This window comes from Cinclus cinclus, chromosome 31, assembly GCF_963662255.1.
Source record: "Cinclus cinclus chromosome 31, bCinCin1.1, whole genome shotgun sequence".
NCBI lineage: Eukaryota > Metazoa > Chordata > Aves > Passeriformes > Cinclidae > Cinclus > Cinclus cinclus.
The window spans coordinates 1,260,196-1,282,135 of NC_085076.1; the positions used below are offsets into that span (position 1 = coordinate 1,260,196).

At 60.6% G+C, this 21,940-nt stretch overlaps 2 protein-coding genes across 2 annotated transcripts; both read right to left on the reverse strand.

Moving 5' to 3' along the window:
• Window positions 1-4,837: 4,837 nt before the first annotated feature.
• LOC134055086 (Fc receptor-like protein 3) lies at window positions 4,838-9,947 on the reverse strand. The gene is made up of 13 exons (XM_062511218.1): window positions 9,892-9,947; window positions 9,650-9,674; window positions 8,838-8,919; window positions 8,157-8,177; window positions 7,839-8,069; window positions 7,276-7,530; window positions 6,898-7,176; window positions 6,159-6,428; window positions 5,755-6,069; window positions 5,590-5,673; window positions 5,165-5,186; window positions 4,995-5,074; window positions 4,838-4,908 (listed from the first exon to the last, which is right to left on the reverse strand). Exons 1-13 carry the CDS (start codon window positions 9,945-9,947, stop codon window positions 4,838-4,840), a joined length of 1,791 nt encoding a protein of 596 aa, XP_062367202.1.
• Window positions 9,948-13,344: 3,397 nt separating this feature from the next.
• LOC134055087 (Fc receptor-like protein 2) lies at window positions 13,345-18,454 on the reverse strand. The gene is made up of 11 exons (XM_062511220.1): window positions 18,299-18,454; window positions 17,348-17,429; window positions 16,701-16,721; window positions 16,382-16,612; window positions 15,819-16,073; window positions 15,442-15,720; window positions 14,704-14,973; window positions 14,303-14,614; window positions 14,131-14,224; window positions 13,541-13,620; window positions 13,345-13,454 (listed from the first exon to the last, which is right to left on the reverse strand). The coding sequence occupies exons 1-11, from the start codon at window positions 18,452-18,454 to the stop codon at window positions 13,345-13,347; spliced, it is 1,890 nt and encodes a 629-aa protein (XP_062367204.1).
• Window positions 18,455-21,940: the final 3,486 nt, after the last annotated feature.

Genomic DNA, 21,940 nt, shown 5'->3' on the forward strand with positions numbered 1-21,940 from the left:
GTCCACCAGTCATCCCATGTCCCCAATCCCTCCTGTGTCCCCCCACAGAGGTCCCACCCTCGGGGGTGTCCCTCTCGGTGCAGCCTCCCAGAGGACAGGTGGCACTGGGGACATCCTGGTGCTGAGCTGCACGGTGGCCATGGGGACAGGTCCCCTGTCCTTCTCCTGGCACCGGGAGAACTCGGGGAAACCCAGGGCACTGGCCCCCGCCTGGAGCTGCGGCACGTTGGGGACAATGACAGCGGCCACTACCAGTGCCGGGTCAGCGATGGTGAACGTGTGGCCCAGAGTGTCCCCCTGAATGTCACTGTCCTGGGTGAGCGGGACCCTCGGGCTGGGGGTGACCCCACCCACAGCATCCCCATCCTCCCTGGCCACGTGCCAGCCCTGTCTGTGTCCCCGCAGTGCCCGTGGCCAATGCCACCATCACCCCCGGTCCCCCGGCACTCCAGGTGCGCCCAGGTGACCCCGTGACCCTGCGCTGCTCGGTGCAGGTGGGCTCAGCCCCTGTCACCTTCACCTGGCTCCACAACGGCCAGGAGCTGGCCCGGGGTCCCCTCCTGGAGCTTGGGGACGTCGATGTGGGATATTCAGGCACCTACCAGTGCATGGCCACCAACCAGGTGGGACAGGACAGGCACCGCGTGTTCCGGGCACTCAGCCCAGAGCTGGCCCTGGAGGTGACACCACAGGAAACCACTGGACCCCTCGGGTTCACAGGTGGGGTCACATGGGGTCACTGGGGTTTTCAGGACCCACGGGGTTCAGTGTGACCCTGCGCTGTCCCCTCCTGTTGTAATGCACATTTATGGTTTTGTGTTGCACTGAGGATGGTTTGTTCTGTTTCCCCTCTTGGTTTGTAGCGTGGTTCTCCCCTTCCCTTAACCCCTCCCTTTTCCCCCTGGCCAGCCCTGAGGGGCTGTGACCAAGGGTTCCTCCACCTCTGAGTTGGGATTGAAAACACCCCGCATTTCCCATGCTCTCTCTCTTCTCCCTGGAACTCTTCAGGACAATAAACTTGGCTCATCCCGGGAAGGAGAGCCTCCTCTAATCTTTTGCCTTTGTCCATGCCGGATAAAAAATCCCCTATCTCTCTGACCCCGAGCTAGCCGAGGCAGTTCAGAGAGACCAGGGGAGCTCCGGCACCCTCTGTCCCCTGCAGTGGCTCTGAATGTCGGCAGGACCCTCCTGTACCTGCTCCTGCTCCTGGCTGTCATCGGGGGCTGTCACTGGTGGCACCGCCAGGGTGGGTGATAATGGGGGGGCATGGGGGTCCCAGGGATTGGGGTGAAGCCCCTCAGAGTGTGGGGGCAGAGGGTGGCACCAACAGCTACTGACTTGGGTGTAGCTGAGTTCCCAGACACCTCCATAGGAAGTCCTGGGGGATTTGGGGAGGTCCTGGAGGATCATGCAGTTCTTTTGGGCGTTCTATCAGGGACTTTTTGGAGGCGTTTTCGGTCTCAGGGGGCAGTCAGGAGTCCTGAGGGTGTTCAAGCCTCCCGATATCCCCACAGTCACCCCTCCCTCCTTTCCTTTGCAGCCCTCAGGAAGCCACAGGAAAGGTGAGTGGGGGTCTCCTGGTCTGAACCCCCATTTTACCCTCACTGCAGAGAGCCCCGCACTCCCACAGACCCCCCCTTATCCCCGCAGGCCTCCCCAGGAGCCCTCGGCTTCCCCAGCGGAGGGGGCAGCGCTGGACCCCCACATTGTGTGCACTGAGAGGGCAGGGGGTGAGTACAGGTGGGGACAGGGACTCATCACCCACGGGTGACAACCCCACCCATGTGCCCAACCCGAGTCTCTCTCAGGGTCCCCCCCGTCACCTCCCCCAGGTGACCACAAGGAGCTGCCGGGACCCCATGGGCAACACTGGGACCCCAGTGCCGTCTACAATAATGTGTTGTGAGACTGGGGGACATTGGGAACACAGGGGGCACTGGGGGAACTGGAGGTCCCTGCCCAAGTGCCCCCTCCGTGTGTCCCACCAACGTTTGGATCTCATGGATTCCCACCCTGGCTGGGAGGTGGCCACAAGTGGGGAGTTCCCTTGCAGGGCAGCCCAGAATTCCCGTTCCAGTGCTCCCAGTTCCCCCAGGGGCTCCCCATTCCCTCTTCCAGTGCCAGGGAACACAGGACCCTTGTCCCTCTCATTGCACACACAACGCAGATTTTGGATTAAATCAGGAGAAATGGTTTTTGTTTTTTCAGCTCTGCTGCCTCAGCTCGCACTGTGCAGGGTTCTGCTCAGGTTGTTCAGCACATCCTTGTGGGATTTGCAGGATTTTTGGGTCTCTCTCAGTCCCTTGGGGACAGGGACCAAAGGATCAATTGCTGCATTTCCACACTGGTTCCCTCACAGCTGCCCCTGCAGGGGGGGTTTCCAGCCAGCCCTGCTCTGAAAACCATCAAAGGCCCTTGCAAAGCCACTGCTTGGGCTCACACGGGGTCTTGTGCTTCTTGCAGGGCTCAGCAAACCACAGCCAGGCCATTTTCCCCCCACAGAATTCTCACTTTTGCAGCAGCTCGAAAGCTGCCAGAATCAAAGGCAAGGGGGTGGGGGGAGCCTCAGGTCCTGGCTGCCACCTGGGGCTGGCCAGAGCAGGGCTGGCCAATGCCCATCCCTGAGCAGTGGTCATGTTGACAAGTTCCAGGAAAATTCCAGGCAGTCAAAAAACATTTCTTGGGGGCAGATCTGGGGGCATCTGAGCCCCCAAATGTGTCCAGTGCTCACACAGGAGCCCAAAATCCGCAGGAGAGGCAGCAGAGCCATGTGTTTGTGCACTGAGATGGTTTAGCAGCACAGCTGAACTGCAGAAACCGCGGCCCGAATGACAACAGCTCATTAAGGGTTTGGTCCTGGTCCCTCTCCTCCTCCTCCCGCTGTGGCTGCTGTGTCGGGACCAGCAGTGGCCCAGGAAGAGCAGCAGCGCCAAAGGTGCTGTGGAGCCCCCTGAGGAGCCCTGGCAGTGCCAGCAAGGAGCGCCTGCTTTCCTCAACATCCCAGGGCAGTTGAACATTCCCCGAGCTGCTGTGCCAGGGCTGAAGGGGGAAAAGGCAGTGAAAGGCTGAGGGTTTTCAGGGATTGTGGTGCAAAGGCACGGGAGGTGCTGCTGTGCACCTGAGACCTGCCTGGGGTTTGGTGCCGCCTTCCTCCCTTTGGGGATCAGGGGGAGCGGTGGTGGGGGTTGTGCAGGGTGTGTGCCTGGCCCCAGGACACTGCTACGCTGGCACCGGGCACTGGGATCCATCCTGCTGACTCCGTCTGTTCTGCCTGCTGCCAGCGGTAATGGCGGGAGCGATTGGTGCCCGTGAGTTTGCAAAAGGAGCGATTTCCCCTGGTCCCTCACGGGGCCGAGGCCGCCATGGCCCCTGAGGGGTTGGAGCTGGCACCGGGGCGCCCCCTGCTGGCCGGAAGTGCTCCCTGCAGCAGCGCCCCCTGCTGGCCGGAAGTGCTCCCTGCAGCAGCGCCCCCTGCTGGCCGGAAGTGCTCCCTGCAGCAGCTCCCCCTGCTGGCCGGAAGTGCTCTCTGCAGCAGCGCCCCCTGCTGGCCGGAAGTGCTCCCTGCAGCAGCGCCCCCTGCTGGCCGTGTTCATAACGACATCAAAGATGATCAAACAGCTCTGAGCGGTTTGGAAATTTCTGTTCTTGTCTTGTTTTCTGTCCTATTCTGATGTACAAACTTCCTAGTAATGAACTGCTATTCCTTTTCTTGCTCTTTTTGGTGCAAGCTAAAAAGTTTTTTCAATTATAACAATTTGGAGGTGTGGGTCCTCTTTCCATTCCTTTTCCATTTCCATCCTCCTTTCCATGGCAGATGTTTCTCTTTTAAACCAAGACAAAATTGTTTGGGATACAGCGTGGATGGAGCAGACACTCCATGAGCTGACAACGTCAGACACTTGGCCACCTCATGCTCTGCCTTTTAAGTCCTTGGGCCACCAAGGGCCCTGTCCCAAGCTGGGACTCCTGGTCACTCAGCCACTCAGGAGCTGGGTATGGCAGAGTCTCACTCTGTCCCCAGTGTGCCATGGCTGACGAACTGACTGACACATGGGGCCCTGTGTCACCAAAAGCAAGGCCTGAGCCAGCCCACCCTTACACAGGTGTTTCAGAATGCCTCAAAAGACATCTAACCTTTCCTGTCCCTGACACCCCACCCTGTGTCGTGGCCTGATCCCGAGTCCTGAGGAAAAAGGAAAGATGAGGAATACCCCCCAAGGCCTTTCTGACGCCATTGTGTGGGGAACACGGCACAGGAGAGGTTTGAGACAGGGGAGAAGGGAATCCAGAGCACAGGTTTTTAGTGGCTTCCAAAAATAGGAGAATCCCATTCCTAAAGCCCGACAGAGCTGAACAAACAAACACCATGTCTGCCAGTTGAACCAAAAAGCTGCATTTTGGTGCCAATGAGAGGGCAACGAGACCTGAGCTCCACTGGCACTGGGAGGAGGGAAATAGGGCGTCCTTGAGGATACTGGGAGCACAGTGAGGAGGGAATGGGGAAATCTCTGAGGGTTATGGGAGCACTTGGATGTGGAATGGGGAGTCACTGGTGGCAGTGGAAGGGGGGTGGGGATGGCCCTGTGGGTTCTGGGGCCACAGGGAGCTCTGGGGAGCTGGGGAGCCTGTGCAGCCTCACACGTGATCCCCAAGTTGTGCCCACCTACCCGTGAATGTTGGGAACCCACGGGAGCAGTGGGACATACACATGTTTATGACTGCCCATAGGTGGGGTCCCCCAGTGCCCCCAGTGCCCACAGTGCTCCCTGTTCCCCCAGTGCCCAGCATGCCCCCAATGTCACAGCACATTCCCGTAGATGTCCCCAGATTCCCGTGGTCACCCATGGGTTGCTGGCAGCTCCGCGTAGGTCACCTGGGGATCCTGGAGTGTGGTGGCACGGGGGGACGCTGCGAGAGACACTGGCTGTGGCATCTGGCTGGGGGAACACTCATGGGTGAGGTGTCCTTCTGTGTGTGTCCCAGCCTGGACTCACCCCCCATCTGCTTGGTGATCACGACGTGGGTGTACAGCACCTCCCCCTCCTCTGGGGGTGCCAGGGGCTCTGGGGGGGCCCTGAGGGAATAAAGGGGATGTGTGAGAGAGAATGGGGGGTCTGGGTGTTGGGGGTCAAAGATGGGAGTGTGGTTTGTGCTCCCCACTCACCTTTCCTGCTGATTCCTGGCAGCTGCAAAGGAAAGAGGAGAGGGGTAACTGTGGGGTCCCCAGGGCCTGGACCACTCTCAGGAATCCAGAAACCCCACTGCACCCTCAGTTTCCCCAGTGTCCTCTGATAATCCCTGCTGCCCCAAGAACCCCTGAACCACCCCAGTGCACTGGACCATCTGAGCCCCTAGAAGCTCGAGTTTGTCAGGAAGTGGAACACTCTAAATTCCTCCAGGATCACTGAAAGAACCACCAAAATCCCTGCAAAGCTCTCCAACATGACCCTAAATTTTTTAAAATCCTGAACAAAAGTTCTCAGCGCACAAAGCAGACCAAATCATAGGCTGTAAGTGCTGCCCCATCACCCTCACATTCCGGTGTCCGCCCAGATCCTCGGGGCCCCCATTGTCCCCATTGTCACCCACCCATGTTGTTCCACCGGTGCCAGCCCACAGCTCCACCCACGAGCAGCACCAGGAAGAGGAGGGACCCACCAAGCCCTGTGGCCACTGCAGGGGACAGAAGAGACACATCAGGGTCGCCTGTCAATCCAGGGGTCCTGCAATCCAAATCATCCTGTCTGACCCCACCTGTGATCCAGAGGTGTCCAGTGGCTCCCTGTGGTGTCACCTCCAGGGCCAGCTCTGGGCTGAGTGCCCGGAACACGCGGTGCCCGTCCTGTCCCAGCTGGTTGGTGGCCATGCACTGGTAGGTCCCCGAATGTCCCACATCGATGTCCCCAAGCTGCAGGAGGGGACCCCGGGCCAGCTCCTGGCCGTTGTGGAGCCAGGTGAAGGTGACAGGGGCTGAGCCCACCTGCACCGAGCAGCGCAGGGTCACGGGGTCACCTGGGCGCACCTGGAGTGCCGGGGGACCGGGGGTTATGGTGGCATTGGCCACGGGCACTGCGGGGACACAGACAGGGCTGACACGTGGCCGGGGAGGATGGGGATGCTGTGGGTGGGGTCACCCCCAGCCCGAGGGTCCCGCTCACCCAGGACAGTGACATTCAGGGGGACACTCTGGGCCACGCTTTCACCGTCGCTGACCCGGCACTGGTAGTGGCCGCTGTCATTGTCCCCAACGTGCCGCAGCTCCAGGCGGGGGCCGGTGCCCAGCGTTGCCCCCGAGCCCTCCCGGTGCCAGGAGAAGGACAGGGGACCTGTCCCCATGGTCACTGTGCAGCTCAGCACCAGGCTGTCCCCCAGTGTCACCTGTCCTCCGGGGGGCTGAACCGACAGAGACACACCCGAGGGTGGGACCCCTGTGGGTGGAAACAGGAGGGATTGGGGATATGGGAGGAGTGGGGGACACCAGGGAGCAGTGAGGGTTTCAGAGAGGGGGCAGATCTGAGTGGGGTGGAGAGGTCCCAGTTAGGAAAATGCGGGTGCAGACATGGGGGCGAGGATTGGAAGAGAGTGGAACTGGCCCCCAGGGAGGATGGGACATTGAACGAGGTGACGTATGGAGAGGGCAGAAGGGAACCCCAGGGAAGATTTTGGGGACCCAGACAGGGATGATGGGACATGTGGACAATGGAGGGAAATTGGATAGGGAGGGGCAGCTTCTCCAGGGAGGGGTGAGGGGACTTGGTGAGGGATGAAGGCACCAGGGAATGCTATGGGGAGACCAAGGGAGGGAGCTGGGAAGACAGGGCAGCACGGAGAGGGTTGAGCGGGGATGGGAGACCTGGGTGGGCTCTGGGGCCTCCCTGTGCCCATCCCCGCACTCACTGCGCACCCTGACGCCGAGCCGGGCACTGGTCTTCTGCACGGTCCCCCCTTCAGAGCTCACCTCGCAGCTGTAATTCCCCGTGAGGGAGAACCCCATGGCGGGCACCAGGAGGTGCGGGGACCCCTGAGGGCCCCCCACCCTCTGCCCATCCCGGTAGAAGCTGTAGAGGAGGGGCGCTGGGGGCCGCAGGGGGCTGGGGGTGCTGAGGCAGCTGAGATTGAGGGGGGACCCCACGGTGAGCTTGGGGGGACCCTCCAGCACTGGCACCGAGAAGAGCTCTGGGAAGGAGATGGGGGTGGGGAGCGTGACTCTGAGTGCACTGAGAAGTGGCTTTGGGGGTATCAGGATATTTGGGTTCCAGCTGTGGGGGTGCTCACCGTGCACTGTCACTGACACTGGTGCTGACACTTTCTTTTCTGAGCCCACCCAGCCCGTGCATCGATAGCTGCCGCGGTTTTGGATCTGCTGGGTGGAAAGGGACAGCTCGGTGCTTGTGATGGACCCACTCAAATCCTTGACTTCCTGGTAAAATCTCACGCTGGTGACAGGCTTGTCCGACCAGCTCCGGCAGCGCAGTGTCACCGTGTCCCCCTCCAGCAGTGCCCGTGCTGGCACCTGCAGCACCAGCGGCTCTGTGGGACAGCAGGGTCCCGTCACACTGAGGAGCCCGAGATAGCTCCAAAGTGGGTGCCCATGGCACCGGGGACATCTGGCTGCAGTGTCCAGTGTGCGGGAGGGTCCCAGGGACACCAGGAGCAGCCCCGTGGCACAGCTGTCACCAGTGGGGTCCCACCGCACTGGGGTGCACTGGGATGCACTGGGATGTCCCTGTGTGCAGGGGACAGGCTCTGGCCACACGAGGGCTGTGAGGCCACCCACAGACTGGAGCCCACCCAGAGCTCTCAGGGAGCCACCCTGAGCATTTCAGATCCCCCCTCACCATTTGACACCAGCATGGGGGGGCTGAGCCCACTGCCGGGTCTGTCACACGTGTAGGTGCCACTCTCGGTGACAAGGAAGCTGTCACGTCCATCCTGCCCCCAGCGCCGCCCGTCCTTGTACCAGGTGGTGGCACCGGCGGTGCCCGAGCCCTGGCAGGTCAGTGTCACCTGGTCCCACAGCACCGCCGGCGTCCAGGGGGGCTGCACGAGGAGCTGGGTGGTCTGGGCACCTGCGGGTGACAGGGGACACCAGCCTGCCAGGGCCAGCCCGGGGCTGGGACAGCGGGGCGGGGACATGTCATCCCCCGAGGACTCACCAGCGAGGCCGAGGGTCTGGGCTGCAAGGGAGAAGGAACAGGGCTGGGTGGGGGTGGCCCTGCAGGGACAGCAGCACCTGGGGCACCTGCCGTGGTGTCTGGCCCCAAAACTGTCTGTTCCCATGGGGACACCGGGGTAGCACGGAGGTTTGGAGGACAGGGACACCTCAGTCCCCCTGGGCTGAGGCAGAACATGGGAACACGGTGGACACCCCATGTGCGCACAGGTCACCTCCACCAGCCCTACAGCACCTGTCCCCATGGCCACATCCCCATGGCCCTGTGCCCCTGATCCCCTTGCGATGGCTCCTGTCCCCATGGCCCATCTGCACAGGACGAGGCCCTTGTCCCTGCCCCTGCTTCCCTTTCTCCCTTTCCCTGTCCCTACAGCTGCCCCTATTCCCCAAGGTTCCTTTTCCCTCATCCTTTTCCCCACATCTCTGTTCCTGTGTTCCCATCCCCACATCCCCATTCCCCTGTTCCTGTCCCCCTGTTCCTGTCCCCACCACTCTGGTCACACTGGTGTCCATGCCCAGGCACTGGCTCTGTTTGGCCTTGGGGACCTCAGGGGACCCCACAGCCCCCCTGTGCCCCCTCCCCACCGGTCTCTGCCTCACCAGGGCCCATCCCTGGGGTGTCAGGCCCGTGCCCGGGGCACTCACCCCACAGGAGCAGCGCCACCTTCCCGGCCATCCCGGTGTCCCCGGCCATGGGCACTGGCTGTCACTCGCTGCCAGGGCCACCTGTCCCCTGGCTGGCGGCTCTTGGGATGAAGGGACAGGAAGCGAGCTCAGGTCTCGTCCTCGTGTGTAGGTGGCCCTTGGTGGGGGAGGGGTGTGGACAGGATGGGGGCAGGGTGGGGACCTTGTGGGACATGGGGGTGATGGTGGGACATGGTGGGGACAGGATGTGTCCAGAATTTGGAGGCTGGGGCGGTGCAGGGGGCCAAGGATGGGTTTCCATGGCATGTGGGTCACAGGGTTTTGGTTGCAGGGGGACAAGAGGGACCCTTGGGAATCGGGGTTCTGGGGGAAGAAGCAGCCCCTGGCATGGGATCACAATAATGGCGGTGCTGGGTAATGGGAGTGCTGGGGCGGGGGTTCCCCGGGGGGAGAGACCAAGGGAATGGAGGTGCCAGGGATGGGTTTCCCCAGGAATGGGGGTCCCAGGGATGGGCAGTGGCTGGGTGGGCACAGGGGTCACAGCTCCTTCACAGAGTGCCTCAGATTTTGGGGTGGCTCAGAGCCCAGCACAGCTCCCACAGGGTGCTCATGGCCAGGGGGGCTCCCCCCCCTCGTCCTGGAAGGTTCTGGCTCTCTGCCCCACACAGCCCTGGGCTTTTTCCCATCCCCACATGTCCTGGCTCAGCTGTCCTGGGGAACACCTGAGCAGTTCACAGGTGGGGGAATGCCAGGATGGGGAAAAAGGGGGCTGGGGGTGCAGGCAGAGGTTGGGGGGCTGGGGGAGATGGAGCTGTCTGGCCATGCCCCCACCTCCAGGATTTTCACTTTCTCCTTCCTGCAGCAGAAGGAAGAGGCCGTTTATGCTGAGGTCAGGATGTGGATTCTGGCCTGGGGGGCACATCCAGAGGGGTCCTGCCCTGAGGGAAAAGGGCTCCTCTGGAGTGCTGATGCCTGGCTCTTGTCCTGAGGTCTTGTGCCACTGGGGTCCTCATTCTTCTAGGGGTGCCACGTCCTTGGGGATTCCTGTCCCAGAGGGGGCACATCCTGGGCACCTCTTTCCTGGGGGTCTCTGAGCATTCCCGCTGTCCCCACTGGGGCCCTGGCACATCTCGGGTGCCCAGACCTAAGGGGGTTCTTGTTACAACCTTGCCCTGATGATGGGAAATCCCAGGCTACATTTGCTGGATTTCCCTGTTGCCCAGTTGGAGGAGGCAAAATTATACATCCACAGAATAAAGGCAAGAATCTTTTCCTTCATCGTTTTTATTACAGTCAACAACGAACTCAGCAAATATCAAACTAGCAATGTATAAAATATTCTGGTTTCTGCAATATTTAAATGCTCGGTCATTCCGCAAGTCACTCACAGTACAGACAAATCACAGGGAAATGAGATGTTTTGGTTCTCTTCAGGAGGACAGTGGTGCATCCCAGAACAGCGTTTGCTTGTGGATAACACAGAGTGTGGAATCTCCCTGAGTGTCCAACAGGTCCATGGGATTGTTCCCTGCCTGCCGGGCTGCAACCCAGCCCATAAGGAAGGCTTTTGTAGGGCCAGACTTAGGAACTCTGCCCATTTTTCTCATGCCCCCCCTGAAGCTTGATTTCCTTCCCACGGGTTGTGCTGCCAAAAGGGCAGAAACTCTGTTCATCCTTGGAGCAGGGACTGCACAGGAATGTGTGGAAATGCCCGTGTGTCCCTCAGGCTCTGATTCCCTGGTAAATCCACTGCAGCCTGCCCTGAATTCCCCAGCCTGGGCACTCCCTGCTCCTGCTGTGACAGCCCTGTGCCCCAGAGCCACGTGGGCAGCTCCTGCTCGGTATTTCCACACTTTTGCCTCTCTTCTGGTGTCCACATCCAGAGCCTAAGCATTCTTTGAGAGAGGTTCCAAAGTGCAGCTGGTTGCTGAGCAGATCCTTGTGGGATTTGCTGGAGTATTGGATGTCTCTCAGTCCCTTTGGGGACAGGGACCAAAGGATCAATTGCTGCATTTCTGCACTGGTTCCCTCACAGCTGCCCCTGCAGGGGGGGTTTCCAGGCACCTCTGCTCTGAAAACCATCAAAGGCCCTCGCAGATCCACTGCTTGGGCTCGCACAGGGTTTTGTGCTTCTTGCAGGGCTCAGCAAACCACAGCCAGGCCATTTCCCCCCACAGAATTCTCACCTTTGCAGCAGCTCAAAAGCTGCCAGAATCAAAGGCAAGGGGGTGGGGGGAGCCTCAGGTCCTGGCTGCCACCTGGGACTGGCCAGAGCAGGGCTGGCCAATGCCCATCCCTGAGCAGTGGTCATGTTGACAAGTTCCAGGAAAATTTCTGGCAGTCAAAAACATTTCTTGTGGGCAGATCTGGGGGCATCTGAGCCCCCAAATGGGTCCAGTGCTCACACAGGAGCCCAAAGTCCGCAGGAGAGGCAGCAGAGCCATGTGTTTGTGCACTGAGATGGTTTAGCAGCACAGCTGAACTGCAGAAACCGCGGCCTGAATGACAACAGCTCATTAAGGGTTTGCTCCTGGTCCCTCTCCTCCTCCTCCCACTGTGGCTGCTGTGTCGGGACCAGCAGTGGCCCAGGAAGAGCAGCAGCTCCAAAGGTGCTGTGGAGCCCCCTGAGGAGCCCTGGCAGTGCCAGCAAGGAGCGCCTGCTTTCCTCGACATCCCAGGGCAATTGAACATTCCCCGAGCTGCTGTGCCAGGGCTGAAGGGGGAAAAGGCAGTCAAAGGCTGAGGGTTTTCAGGGATTGTGGTGCAAAGGCACGGGAGGTGCTGCTGTGCACCTGAGACCTGCCTGGGGTTTGGTGCCGCCTTCCTTCCTTTGGGGATCAGGGGGAGCGGTGGTGGGGGTTGTGCAGGGTGTGTGCCTGGCCCCAGGACACTGCTACGCTGGCACCGGGCACTGCGATCCATCCTGCTGCCTCCGTCTGTTCTGCCTGCTGCCGGCGGTGATGGCGGGAGCGATTGGTGCCCGTGAGTTTGCAAAAGGAGCGATTTCCCCTGGTGCCTCATGGGGCCGAGGCCGCCATGGCCCCTGAGGGGTTGGAGCTGGCACCGGGGCGCCCCCTGCTGGCCGGAAGTGCTCCCTGCAGCAGCGCCCCCTGCTGGCCGGAAGTGCTCCCTGCAGCAGCGCCCCCTGCTGGCCGGAAGTGCTCCCTGCAGCAGCGCCCTCTGCTGGCCGTGTTCATAACGACATCAAAGATGAACAAACAGCTCTGAGCGGGTTGGAAATTTCTGTTCCTATGTTCTTGGTTGTTTTGTTCTGTTCTGCAAATTTCCTAGCAATGAACTGTTATTCCTTTTGTTAATCACTTGCCTGGAAGCCCCAGAATTTGTGCAAATACAAGAATTTGGAGGGACAGGTCCTCTTTCCATTCCATTTCCTTTTCCATTCTCCTTTCCTTGGCAGAGGTTTCTCTTTTAAACCAAGACAGATTCCAGCTCCTGGGTTCCAGCGTGGATTGGACACACACTCCAACAGCAGACGTGGTCAGACACTTGGCCACCTCATTCCTTACCTTTTAAGTCCTGGGTCCACCAAGGTCCTCTCCCAAGCTGGGACCCCTGCTCAATCACCACTCAGGAGCTGGGTTTGGCAGAGCGTCACTGTGTCCCCAGTGTGCCATGGCTGACAGACTGCTGGACACATGGGGCCCTGTGTCAGCAAAAGCAAGGCCTGAGCCAGCCCTGCCACACACAGGGGTTCCAAAATGTCTCAAGACACCAACTTTTCCTGTCGCTGACACCCCACCCTGTGCCATGGCATGATCCCGAGTCCTGAGGAAATGAGGGATGCTCAGGAAACTCCTCAGGGCTGTTGTCAAATCATTGTGTGGGGAACATGGCACAGGAGGCGTTAGAGAGAGGGGAGAAGGGAATCCAGAGCACTGGTTTTTACTGGCATCCAAAAATTGGAGAATCCCATTCCTAAAGCCCGACAGAGCTGAACAAAGAAACATCATGTCTGCCAGTTGAACCAAAAAGCTGCATTTTGGTGCCAATGAGAGGGCAACAAGTCCTGTGTTCCCCTGGCAAGGGGAGGAGAGATGAGGAGCCGTGGGTGTGCTGGGACTGCTGAGAGGGGCATTGCAGAGGCACTGGGAGGACAGGGGGACTGGGAGAGAGAATGGGAAGCACCTGGATCTACTGGGAGAAATGGAGAGGCACTGGGAGGAGAAACAGGGAGGCCATGGGGGTACTGAGAGCACAGTGGGGAGGCAATGGGGTAATCTCTGAGGGTTGTGGGAGTACTTGGATGTGGAATGGTGAGTCAGTGGTGACAGTGGAAGAGGGGTGGGGATGGCCTTGTGGGGTCTGGGGGGCGTGGGTAGCTTGGGTGCCCTGTGCGTCCTCTCATGTGTGACCCCCCAATTCTGCCCACCTATCCGTGAATGTTGGGACCCCACGGGAGCTATGGGGGGGACACACTTGTGTGTCTGCCCGTAGCTGGGGTCCACCTCTGCCCCCAGTGCCTTCAGTGCCCCCAGTTCCCCCAGTGCCCAGCCTTGCCTCAAGTGTCACAGCACATTCCCGTAGATGTCCCCAGATTCCCGTAGTCGCCCATGGGTTGCTGGCAGCTCCGCGTAGGTCACCTGGGGATCCTGGAGTGTGGTGGCACGGGGGGACGCTGCGAGAGACACTGGATGTGGCATCTGGCTGGAGGGACACTCATGGGTGACGTGTCCCTCTGTGTGTGTCCCAGCCTGGACTCACCCCCCATCTGCTCGGTGATCACGATGTGGGTGTACAGCACCTCCCCCTCCTCTGGGGGGGCTGGGGGCTCCGGAAGGGGCCTAAGGGAATAAAGGGGATGTGTGAGAGAGACAGGCGGGTCTGGGGGTTGGGGTCAAAGATGGGAGTGTGGTTTGGGCTCCCCACTCACATTTCCTGCTGCTTCCTGGCAGCTGCAAAGGAAATAGGGCAGGGGTAACTGTGGGGTCCCAGGACCTTGACCCCTCTCAGGAGTGCTGAAACCCCTCTGCATCCTCAATTTCGCCAATGACCCCTGAGGCCCCCTCCTGCCCCCCAGAATGCCTGAACCACCCCAATACACTGGACCATCTGAGCCCCTAGAAGCTCTATCTGGACAGGGAGGCAGACCCTCCAAATTCCCCCAGAATAACTGAAAGGACCCCCAAAATCCCTGCAAGGGCTTGCAACACTACCCCAAATCAGTCAGGACCCTGAGGAAAAGTCCTCTGGGCTAAAAGCTGCCCAAATATGTGGCTGTAAGTGCCACGCCATCTTCCCCACACTTCTATGACCCACCAGATCCCTGGGGCCCCCATTGTCCCCATTGTCACCCACTCATGCTGTTCCACCGGCGCCAGCCCAAAGCTCCACCCAGGAGCAGCACCAGGAAGAGGAGGGACCCGCCAAGCCCTGCGGCCACTGCAGGGGACAGAAGGGACACATCAGGGTCACCTGTCACTCCAGGGGTCCTGCAATCCCAATCATCCTGTCTGACCCCACCTCTGTTTCCACGGTGTCCAGTGGTTCCCTGTGGTGTCACCTCCAGGGCCAGCTCTGGGCTGAGTGCCCGGAACACGCGGTGCCCGTCCTGTCCCAGCTGGTTGGTGGCCATGCACTGGTAGGTCCCCGAATGTCCCACATCGATGTCCCCAAGCTGCAGGAGGGGACCCCGGGCCAGCTCCTGGCCGTTGTACAGCCAGGTGAAAGTGACAGGGGCTGAGCCCACCTGCACCGAGCAGCGCAGGGTCACGGGGTCACCTGGGCGCACCTGGAGTGCCGGGGGACCGGGGGTGATGGTGGCATTGGCCACGGGCACTGCGGGGACACAGACAGGGCTGGCACGTGGCCGAGGAGGATGGGGATGCTGTGGGTGGGGTCACCCCCAGCCCGAGGGTCCCGCTCACCCAGGACAGTGACATTCATGGGGACACTCTGGGCCGCACGTTCACCGTTGCTGACCCGGCACTGGTAGTGGCCGCTGTCATTGTCCCCAACGTGCCGCAGCTCCAGGCGGGGGCCGGTGCCCAGCGTTGCCCCCGAGCCCTCCCGGTGCCAGGAGAAGGACAGGGGACCTGTACCCATGGTCACCGTGCAGCTCAGCACCAGGCTGTCCCCCAGTGCCACCTGTCCACCGGGGGCCTGCACCGACACGGACACTCCCGAGGGTGGGACCCCTGCAGGGGAACAGAGGAGGGACTGGGGATATGGGAGGAGTGGTGGACTCTGGGAAGCAATGAGGGACGCAGGGAGGGGGCGAATCGGAGTCGGGTGGAGATGTCCCAGTTAGGAAGAAGAGGGTCTAAACATGGCGGAGAGGATTGGAAAGTGGTGGAAGGGATGTCAGAGAAGGATGGGAGATTGAGAGAGGTGACGCATGGAGACGGTAGAAGGAAACCCCTGGGAAGATGTTGGGGACGCAGACAGGGATGGTGGGACATGTAGACAATGGAGGGACAGTGGAGAGGGAGGAGCAGCTTCTCCAGGGAGGGGTGAGGGGACCTGGTGAGGGATGGAGGCACCAGGGAAAATGATGGGAGGACTCAGGGAGGGAGCTGGGAAGGCAGGGCAGCACGGAGAGGTTGAGCGGGGATGGGAGACCTGGGAGGGCTCAGGGGGCTCCCCGTGCCCATCCCCGCACTCACTGCGCACCGTGACGCCGAGCCGGGCACTGATCTTCTGCACGGTCCCCTCTTCAGAGCTCACCTCGCAGGTGTAATTCCCCGAGTGGGAGACTCCCGCAGCAGGCACCAGGAGCTGCGGGGACCCCTGCGGGCCCCCCACCCTCTGCCCATCCCGGTAGAAGCTGTACAGGAGGGGGGCTGGGGGCCGCAGGGGGCTGGGGGTGCTGAGGCAGCTGAGATTGAGGGGGGACCCCTCGGTGAGCTCGGGGGGACCTTCCCGAAACAAGACCAGCATCAGTTCTGGGAAAGGAGACGAGAATGGGGAGGTCACTCTGAGTGCACTGAGAAGTGGCTTTGGGGGTATCAGGATATTGGGGTTCCAGCCTGGGGGTGCTCACCATGCACTGTGACTGATACTGGTGCTGATACTTTAACTACTGAGCCTACCCAGCCTGTGCAGCGGTAGCGACCACTGCTGTGAAGCTGCAGGTGGGACAGGGACATCTCCGTGCTGTTCATGGACCCACTCAAATTCTTGTTGTCCTGGTAAAATCGCACGCTGGTGACAGGCTTGTCTGGCCTGCCCCGGCAGCGCAGTTTCACCGTGTCCCCCTCCAGCAGTGCCCGTGCTGGCACCTGCAGCACAATCGGCTCTGTGGGACAGGAGGGTCCCGTCACACTGAAGAGCCCGAGACAGCTCCAAAGTGGGTGCCCATGGCACCGGGAACATCTGGCTGCAGTGTCCAGTGCGCGGGAGGGTCCCAGGGACACCAGGAGCAGCCCCGTGGCACAGCTGTCACCAGTGGGGTCCCACCACACTGGGGTGCACTGGGATGCACTGGGATGTCCCTGGGTGCCGGGGACAGGCTCTGGGCACACGAGGGCTGTGAGACCACCCACGGACTGGAGCCCACCCAGAGCTCTCAGGGAGCCACCCTGAGCATTTCAGATCCCCCCTCACCATTTGACACCAGCACGGGGGGGCTGTGCCCACTGCCGGGTCTGTCACACGTGTAGGTGCCACTCTCGGTGACAAGGAATCTGTCACGTCCATCCTGCCCCCAGCGCTGCCCGTCCTTGTACCAGGTGGTGGCACCGGCGGTGCCCGAGCCCTGGCAGGTCAGTGTCACCCGGTCCCACAGCACCGCCGGCGTCCAGGGGGGCTGCACGAGGAGCTGGGTGGTCTGGGCACCTGCGGGTGACAGGGGACACCAGCCTACCAGGGCCAGCGCGGGGCTGGGGACAGCGGGGCGGGGACATGGCATCCCCCGAGGACTCACCAGCGAGGCCGAGGGTCTGGGCTGGAAGGGAGAAGGGACAGGGCTGGTTGGGGGTGGCCCTGCAGTGACAGCAGCACCTGGGGCACCTGCCGTGGTGTCTGTCCCCAAAACTGTCTGTTCCCACGGGGACACTGGGGTAGCACGGAGGTTTGGAGGACTAGGACAGCCCTGTCACCCTGGGCTGAGGCAGGACATGGGGACACTGTGGACACCCCATGTGTGCACAGGTCACCCCCACCAGCCCTAGAGCACCTGTCCCCATGGCCACATCCCCATGGCCCTGTGTCCCTGATCACATTGCAATGGCTCCTGTCCCCATGACCCATCTGCACAGGACGAGGCCCTTGTCCCTGTCCCTGCATCCCTGTCTCCCTGTCCCTCTCTCCACAGCTACCCCTACATCCCTGTCACAAAATCACTGTCCCCCAGTTCCCAGTTCCCCCATCTCAGTTGCCCTGTTCCTGTCCCCACCACTCTGGTCACACTGGTGTCCATGCCCAGGCCCTGGCTCTGTTTGGCCTTGGGGACCTCAGGGGACACCACAGCCCCCCCTTTGCCCCCTCCCCACCAGTCTCTGCCTCTCCAGGGCCCATCCCTGGGGCGTCAGGCCCGTGCCCGGGGTACTCACCCCACAGGAGCAGCGCCACCTTCCCGGCCATCCCGGTGTCCCCAGCCATGGGCACTGGCTGTCACTCGCTGCCAGGGCCACCTGTCCCCTGGCTGGCGGCTCTTGGGATGAAGGGACAGGAAGCGAGCTCAGGTCTCGTCCTTGTGTGTAGGTGGCCCTTGGTGGGGGAGGGGTGTGGACAGGATGGGGGCAGGGTGGGGAACTTGATGGACATGGGGGTGATGGTGGGACATGGTGGGGACAGGATGTGTCCACAATTTGGTGTCTGGGGTGGTGCAGGGGGCCAAGGATGGGTGTCATGGCATGTGGGTCACAGGGTTTTGGGTGCTGGGGGACAAGAGGGACCCTTGGGAATTGGAGTTCTGGGGGAAGAAGCAGCCCCTGGGATGGGATCAAGACAATGGCGGTGCTGAGAAATTGGAGTTCTATGGTGGAGGTTCCCAGGGAGGAGAGACTAAGGGAATGGGGGTGCCAGGGCTGGGTTCCCACAGGAATGGGGGTTCCCAGGGATGGGCAGTGGCTGGGTGGGCACAGGGTTCACAGCTCATTCACAGAGTGCCTCAGATTTTGGGGTGGCTCAGAGCCCAGCACAGCTCCCACAGGGTGATCATGGCCAGGGGGGCTCCCCAGCCTCGTCCTGGGAGCTTCTGGCTCTCTGCCCCACACACCCCTGGGCTTTTTCCCATCCCCACATTTCCTGGCTCAACCATCACAGGGAACACCTAAGCAGGCAACAGGTGGGGGATGCCAGGATGGGGAAAAGGGGGCTGGGGGTGCAGGCAGAGGTTGGGGGGCTGGGGGAGATGGAGCTGTCTGGCCGTGTCCCCAACCCCAGGATTTTCACTTTCTCTTTCCTGCAGCAGAAGGAAGAGGCCGTTTATGCTGAGGCCAGGACGTGGATTCTGTCCTGGGGGGCGCATCCAGAGGGGTCCTGCCCTGAGGGAAAAGGGCTCCTCTGGAGTGCTGATGCCTGGCTCTTGTCCTGGGGTCTTGTGCCAGGGGGGTCCTCGTTCTTCAAGGGGTGCCACGTCCTTGGGGATTCCTGTCCCACAGGGGGCACATCCTGGGCACCTCTTTCCTGGGGTCTCTGAGCATTCCCGTTGCCCCTACTGGGGCCCTGGCACATCTCGGGTGCCCAAACTTAAGGGGCTTCCTGTTACGACCTTGCCCTGATGATGGGAAATCCCAGGCTACATTCACTTGATTTAACTGTTGCCCAATTGGATGAGACAAAATTATGCATCCACAGAAAGAAGGCAAGAATCTTTTCCTTCATCGTTTTTATTACAGTCAACAACGAACTCAGCAAAAATCAATCTGGTAATGTATAAAATGTTCTGGTTTCTTCAATACTTTAAATGCTTGCTCTCTCAGCAAGTCGCTCACAGTACAAACAAGTCACAAGGAAATGAGATGTTTTGGTTCCCTTCAGGAGGCCAGTGGTGCATCCCAGAACAGCGTTTGCTTGTGGATAACACAGAGTGTGGAATCTCCCTGAGTGTCCAACAGGTCCATGGGGTTGTTCCCTGCCTGCCGGGCTGCAGCCCTGCCCATAAGGAAGGCTTTTGTTGGGCCAGAGTTAGGAACTCTGCCCATTTTTCTCGTGCCCACCCTGAAGCTTGATTTCCTTCCCATGGGTTGTGCTGCCAAAAGGGCAGAAACTCTGTGCATCCTTGGAGCAGGGATTGCACAGCAATGTGTGGAAATGCCTGTGTGTCCCTCAGGCTCTGATTCCCTGGTAAATCCACTGCAGCCTGCCCTGAATTCCCCTGCCTGGGCACTCCCTGCTCCTGCTGTGACAGCCCTGTGCCCCAGAGCCACGTGGGCAGCTCCTGATCGGTATTTCCACACTTTTGCCTCTCTTCTGGTGTCCCCATCCAGAGCCTAAGCATTCTTTAAGAGAGGTTCCAAAGTGCAGCTGGTTGTTGAGCAGATCCTTGTGGGGTTTGCAGGATTTTCGGGTCTCTCTCAGTCCCTTTGGGGACAGGGACCAAATGATCATTTGCTGCATTTCCACACTAGTTCCCTCACAGCTGCCCCTGCAGGGGGGTTTCCAGCCAGCCCTGCTCTGAAAACCATCAAAGGCCCTCGCAGAGCCACTGCTTGGGCTCACACGGGGTTTTGTGCTTCTTGCAGGGCTCAGCAAACCACAGCCAGGCCATTTCCCCCCACAGAATTCTCACTTTTGCAGCAGCTGAAAAGCTGCCAGAATCAAAGGCAAGGGGGTGGGGGGAGCCTCAGGTCCTGGCTGCCACCTGGGGCTGGCCAGAGCAGGGCTGGCCAATGCCCGTCCCTGAGCTGTGGGGCTGGGCCATGGCCGGGCCCCACACCTGGATGGCCACTGGCTCCCAGCAGGAGGACTTTGGGAGCTCCTTCCTGCCTGGGGCTCCATTCCCAAGCTGCTCTTGCCGGCTCAGATCCTGCACGGGAGGAGGGAGAATGGAGAAGTCTGGAACCCCCCGGAGCCACCATCCCCCAGGAGAAGACCCCCTCGGGCAGGATGTGTCCCCCTGGGACAGGAACCCCCAGGACAGGAGCCCTGGATGTGCCCCCCAGGACAGAACCTGCCCCCTGTGGCTCTCAGCACAAACAGCCTCTTCCTCCTGCTGCAGGAGAGAGAAAGTGAAAGTGTTGGGGGGCACAGCTGGACACCCCCATGCCCCACAGCCTCCCCACCCCTCCCTGCAGACCCCTCACCCTCTGCTTCCCCCACCCTGGGGTTCCCCCAACCCATTCCCTGATCAGGTGTTCTACAGGATCATCAAGTCCGGAACAGGTTGGGGGTTGGGGTGATTGTGTGGAATTGAGGGATTAAAGGAAGGGAATGGAAATTGAAGACTGGAAAATGTCCCTGGGTCGTCAGGGGGACAGAGACCCACAGACACTCTTGGAATGTTCCTTTGGATTTGTGTGACCTCCCCAAACCACGGGACATCCCGGGGTACTGAGCTGGGCCCTGGGTGACCCCAAAATCTGAGGTACCCAGGGCAGGAGCTGTGACCCATGGGGCCTGCCCAGCCACTGCCCATCCCTGGCACCCCCATTCCCCTGGGACCCCAACCAAGGCACCCCCATTCCTTCTGTCCCCCTGCCCTGGGACCCCCATCCCAGGAATTCCATTCCACATGGTCTCCATTCCCAAGGATCCCCATCCTGGCAGTTCCAGCCTCTGGGACCTCCCCTTGCCTTGTGGACCATGATTTTCCCCAGCACCCCCATGCCCCTGGAACCTCCATCCTGGGGATTTATCCCATGATCACAAATCCCTGGAGGCTACTTTTTTCTGGGACCCTCATCCCCAACTCTGACTCCACCCAAACCTTGGGACCCCCATTCCCATGTGGCCCCATCCCTGGCAGACAAGCGCCATGACAGCCATCCTTGGTCCCAGCACCACCTCAGCCACCAAATTGTGGACACATCCTGTCCCCACCATGTCCCACCATCACCCCCATGTTCTACAAGGTCCCCACCCTGCCCCCATCCTGTCCACACCCCTCCCCCACCAAGGGCCACCTACACACGAGGACGAGACCTGAGCTCGCTTCCTGTCCCTTCATCCCAAGAGCCGCCAGCCAGGGGACAGGTGGCCCTGGCAGCGAGTGACAGCCAGTGCCCATGGCCGGGTACACCGGGATGGCCGGGAAGGTGGCGCTGCTCCTGTGGGGTGAGTGCCCCGGGCACGGGCCTGACAACCCAGGGATGGGCCCTGGTGAGGCAGAGACCGGTGGGGAGCGGGCACAGGGGGGGCTGTGGTGTCCCCTCTTGTTGTAATGCACATTTATGGTTTTGTGTTGCACTGAGGATGGTTTGTTCTGTTTCCCCTCTTGGTTTGTAGCGTGGTTCTCCCCTTCCCTTAACCCCTCCCTTTTCCCCCTGCCCAGCCCTGAGGGGCTGTGACCAAGGGTTAATCCTCCTCTGAGATGGGATTAAAAACACCCCGCATTTCCCATGCTCTCTCTCTTCTCCCTGGAACACTTCAGGACAATAAACTTGGATCATCCCGGGAAGGAGAGCCTCCTCTAATCTTTTGCCTTTGTCCATGCCGGATAAAAAAATCCCCTATCTCTCTGACCCCGAGCTAGCCGAGGCACTTCAGAGAGACCAGGGGAGCTCCGGCACCCTCTGTCCCCTGCAGTGGCTCTGAATGTCGGCAGGACCCTCCTGTACCTGCTCCTGCTCCTGGCTGTCATCGGGGGCTGTCACTGGTGGCACCGCCAAGGTGTGTGATAATGGGGGGGCATGGGGGTCCCAGGGATTGGGGTGAAGACCCTCAGAGTGTGGGGGCAGAGGGTGGCACCAACAGCTACTGACTTGGGTGTAGCTGAGTTCCCAGACACCTCCATAGGAAGTCCTGGGGGATTTGGGGAGGTCCTGGAGGGTCATGCAGTGATTTTGGGCGTTCTATCAGGGACTTTTTGGAGGCGTTTTCGGTCTCAGGGGGCAGTCAGGAGTCCCAAGTGTGTTCAAGCCTCCCGATATCCCCACAGTCACCCCTCCCTCCTTTCCTTTGCAGCCCTCAGGAAGCCACAGGAAAGGTGAGTGGGGGTCTCCTGGTCTGAACCCCCATTTTACCCTCACTGCAGAGAGCCCCGCACTCCCACAGACCCCC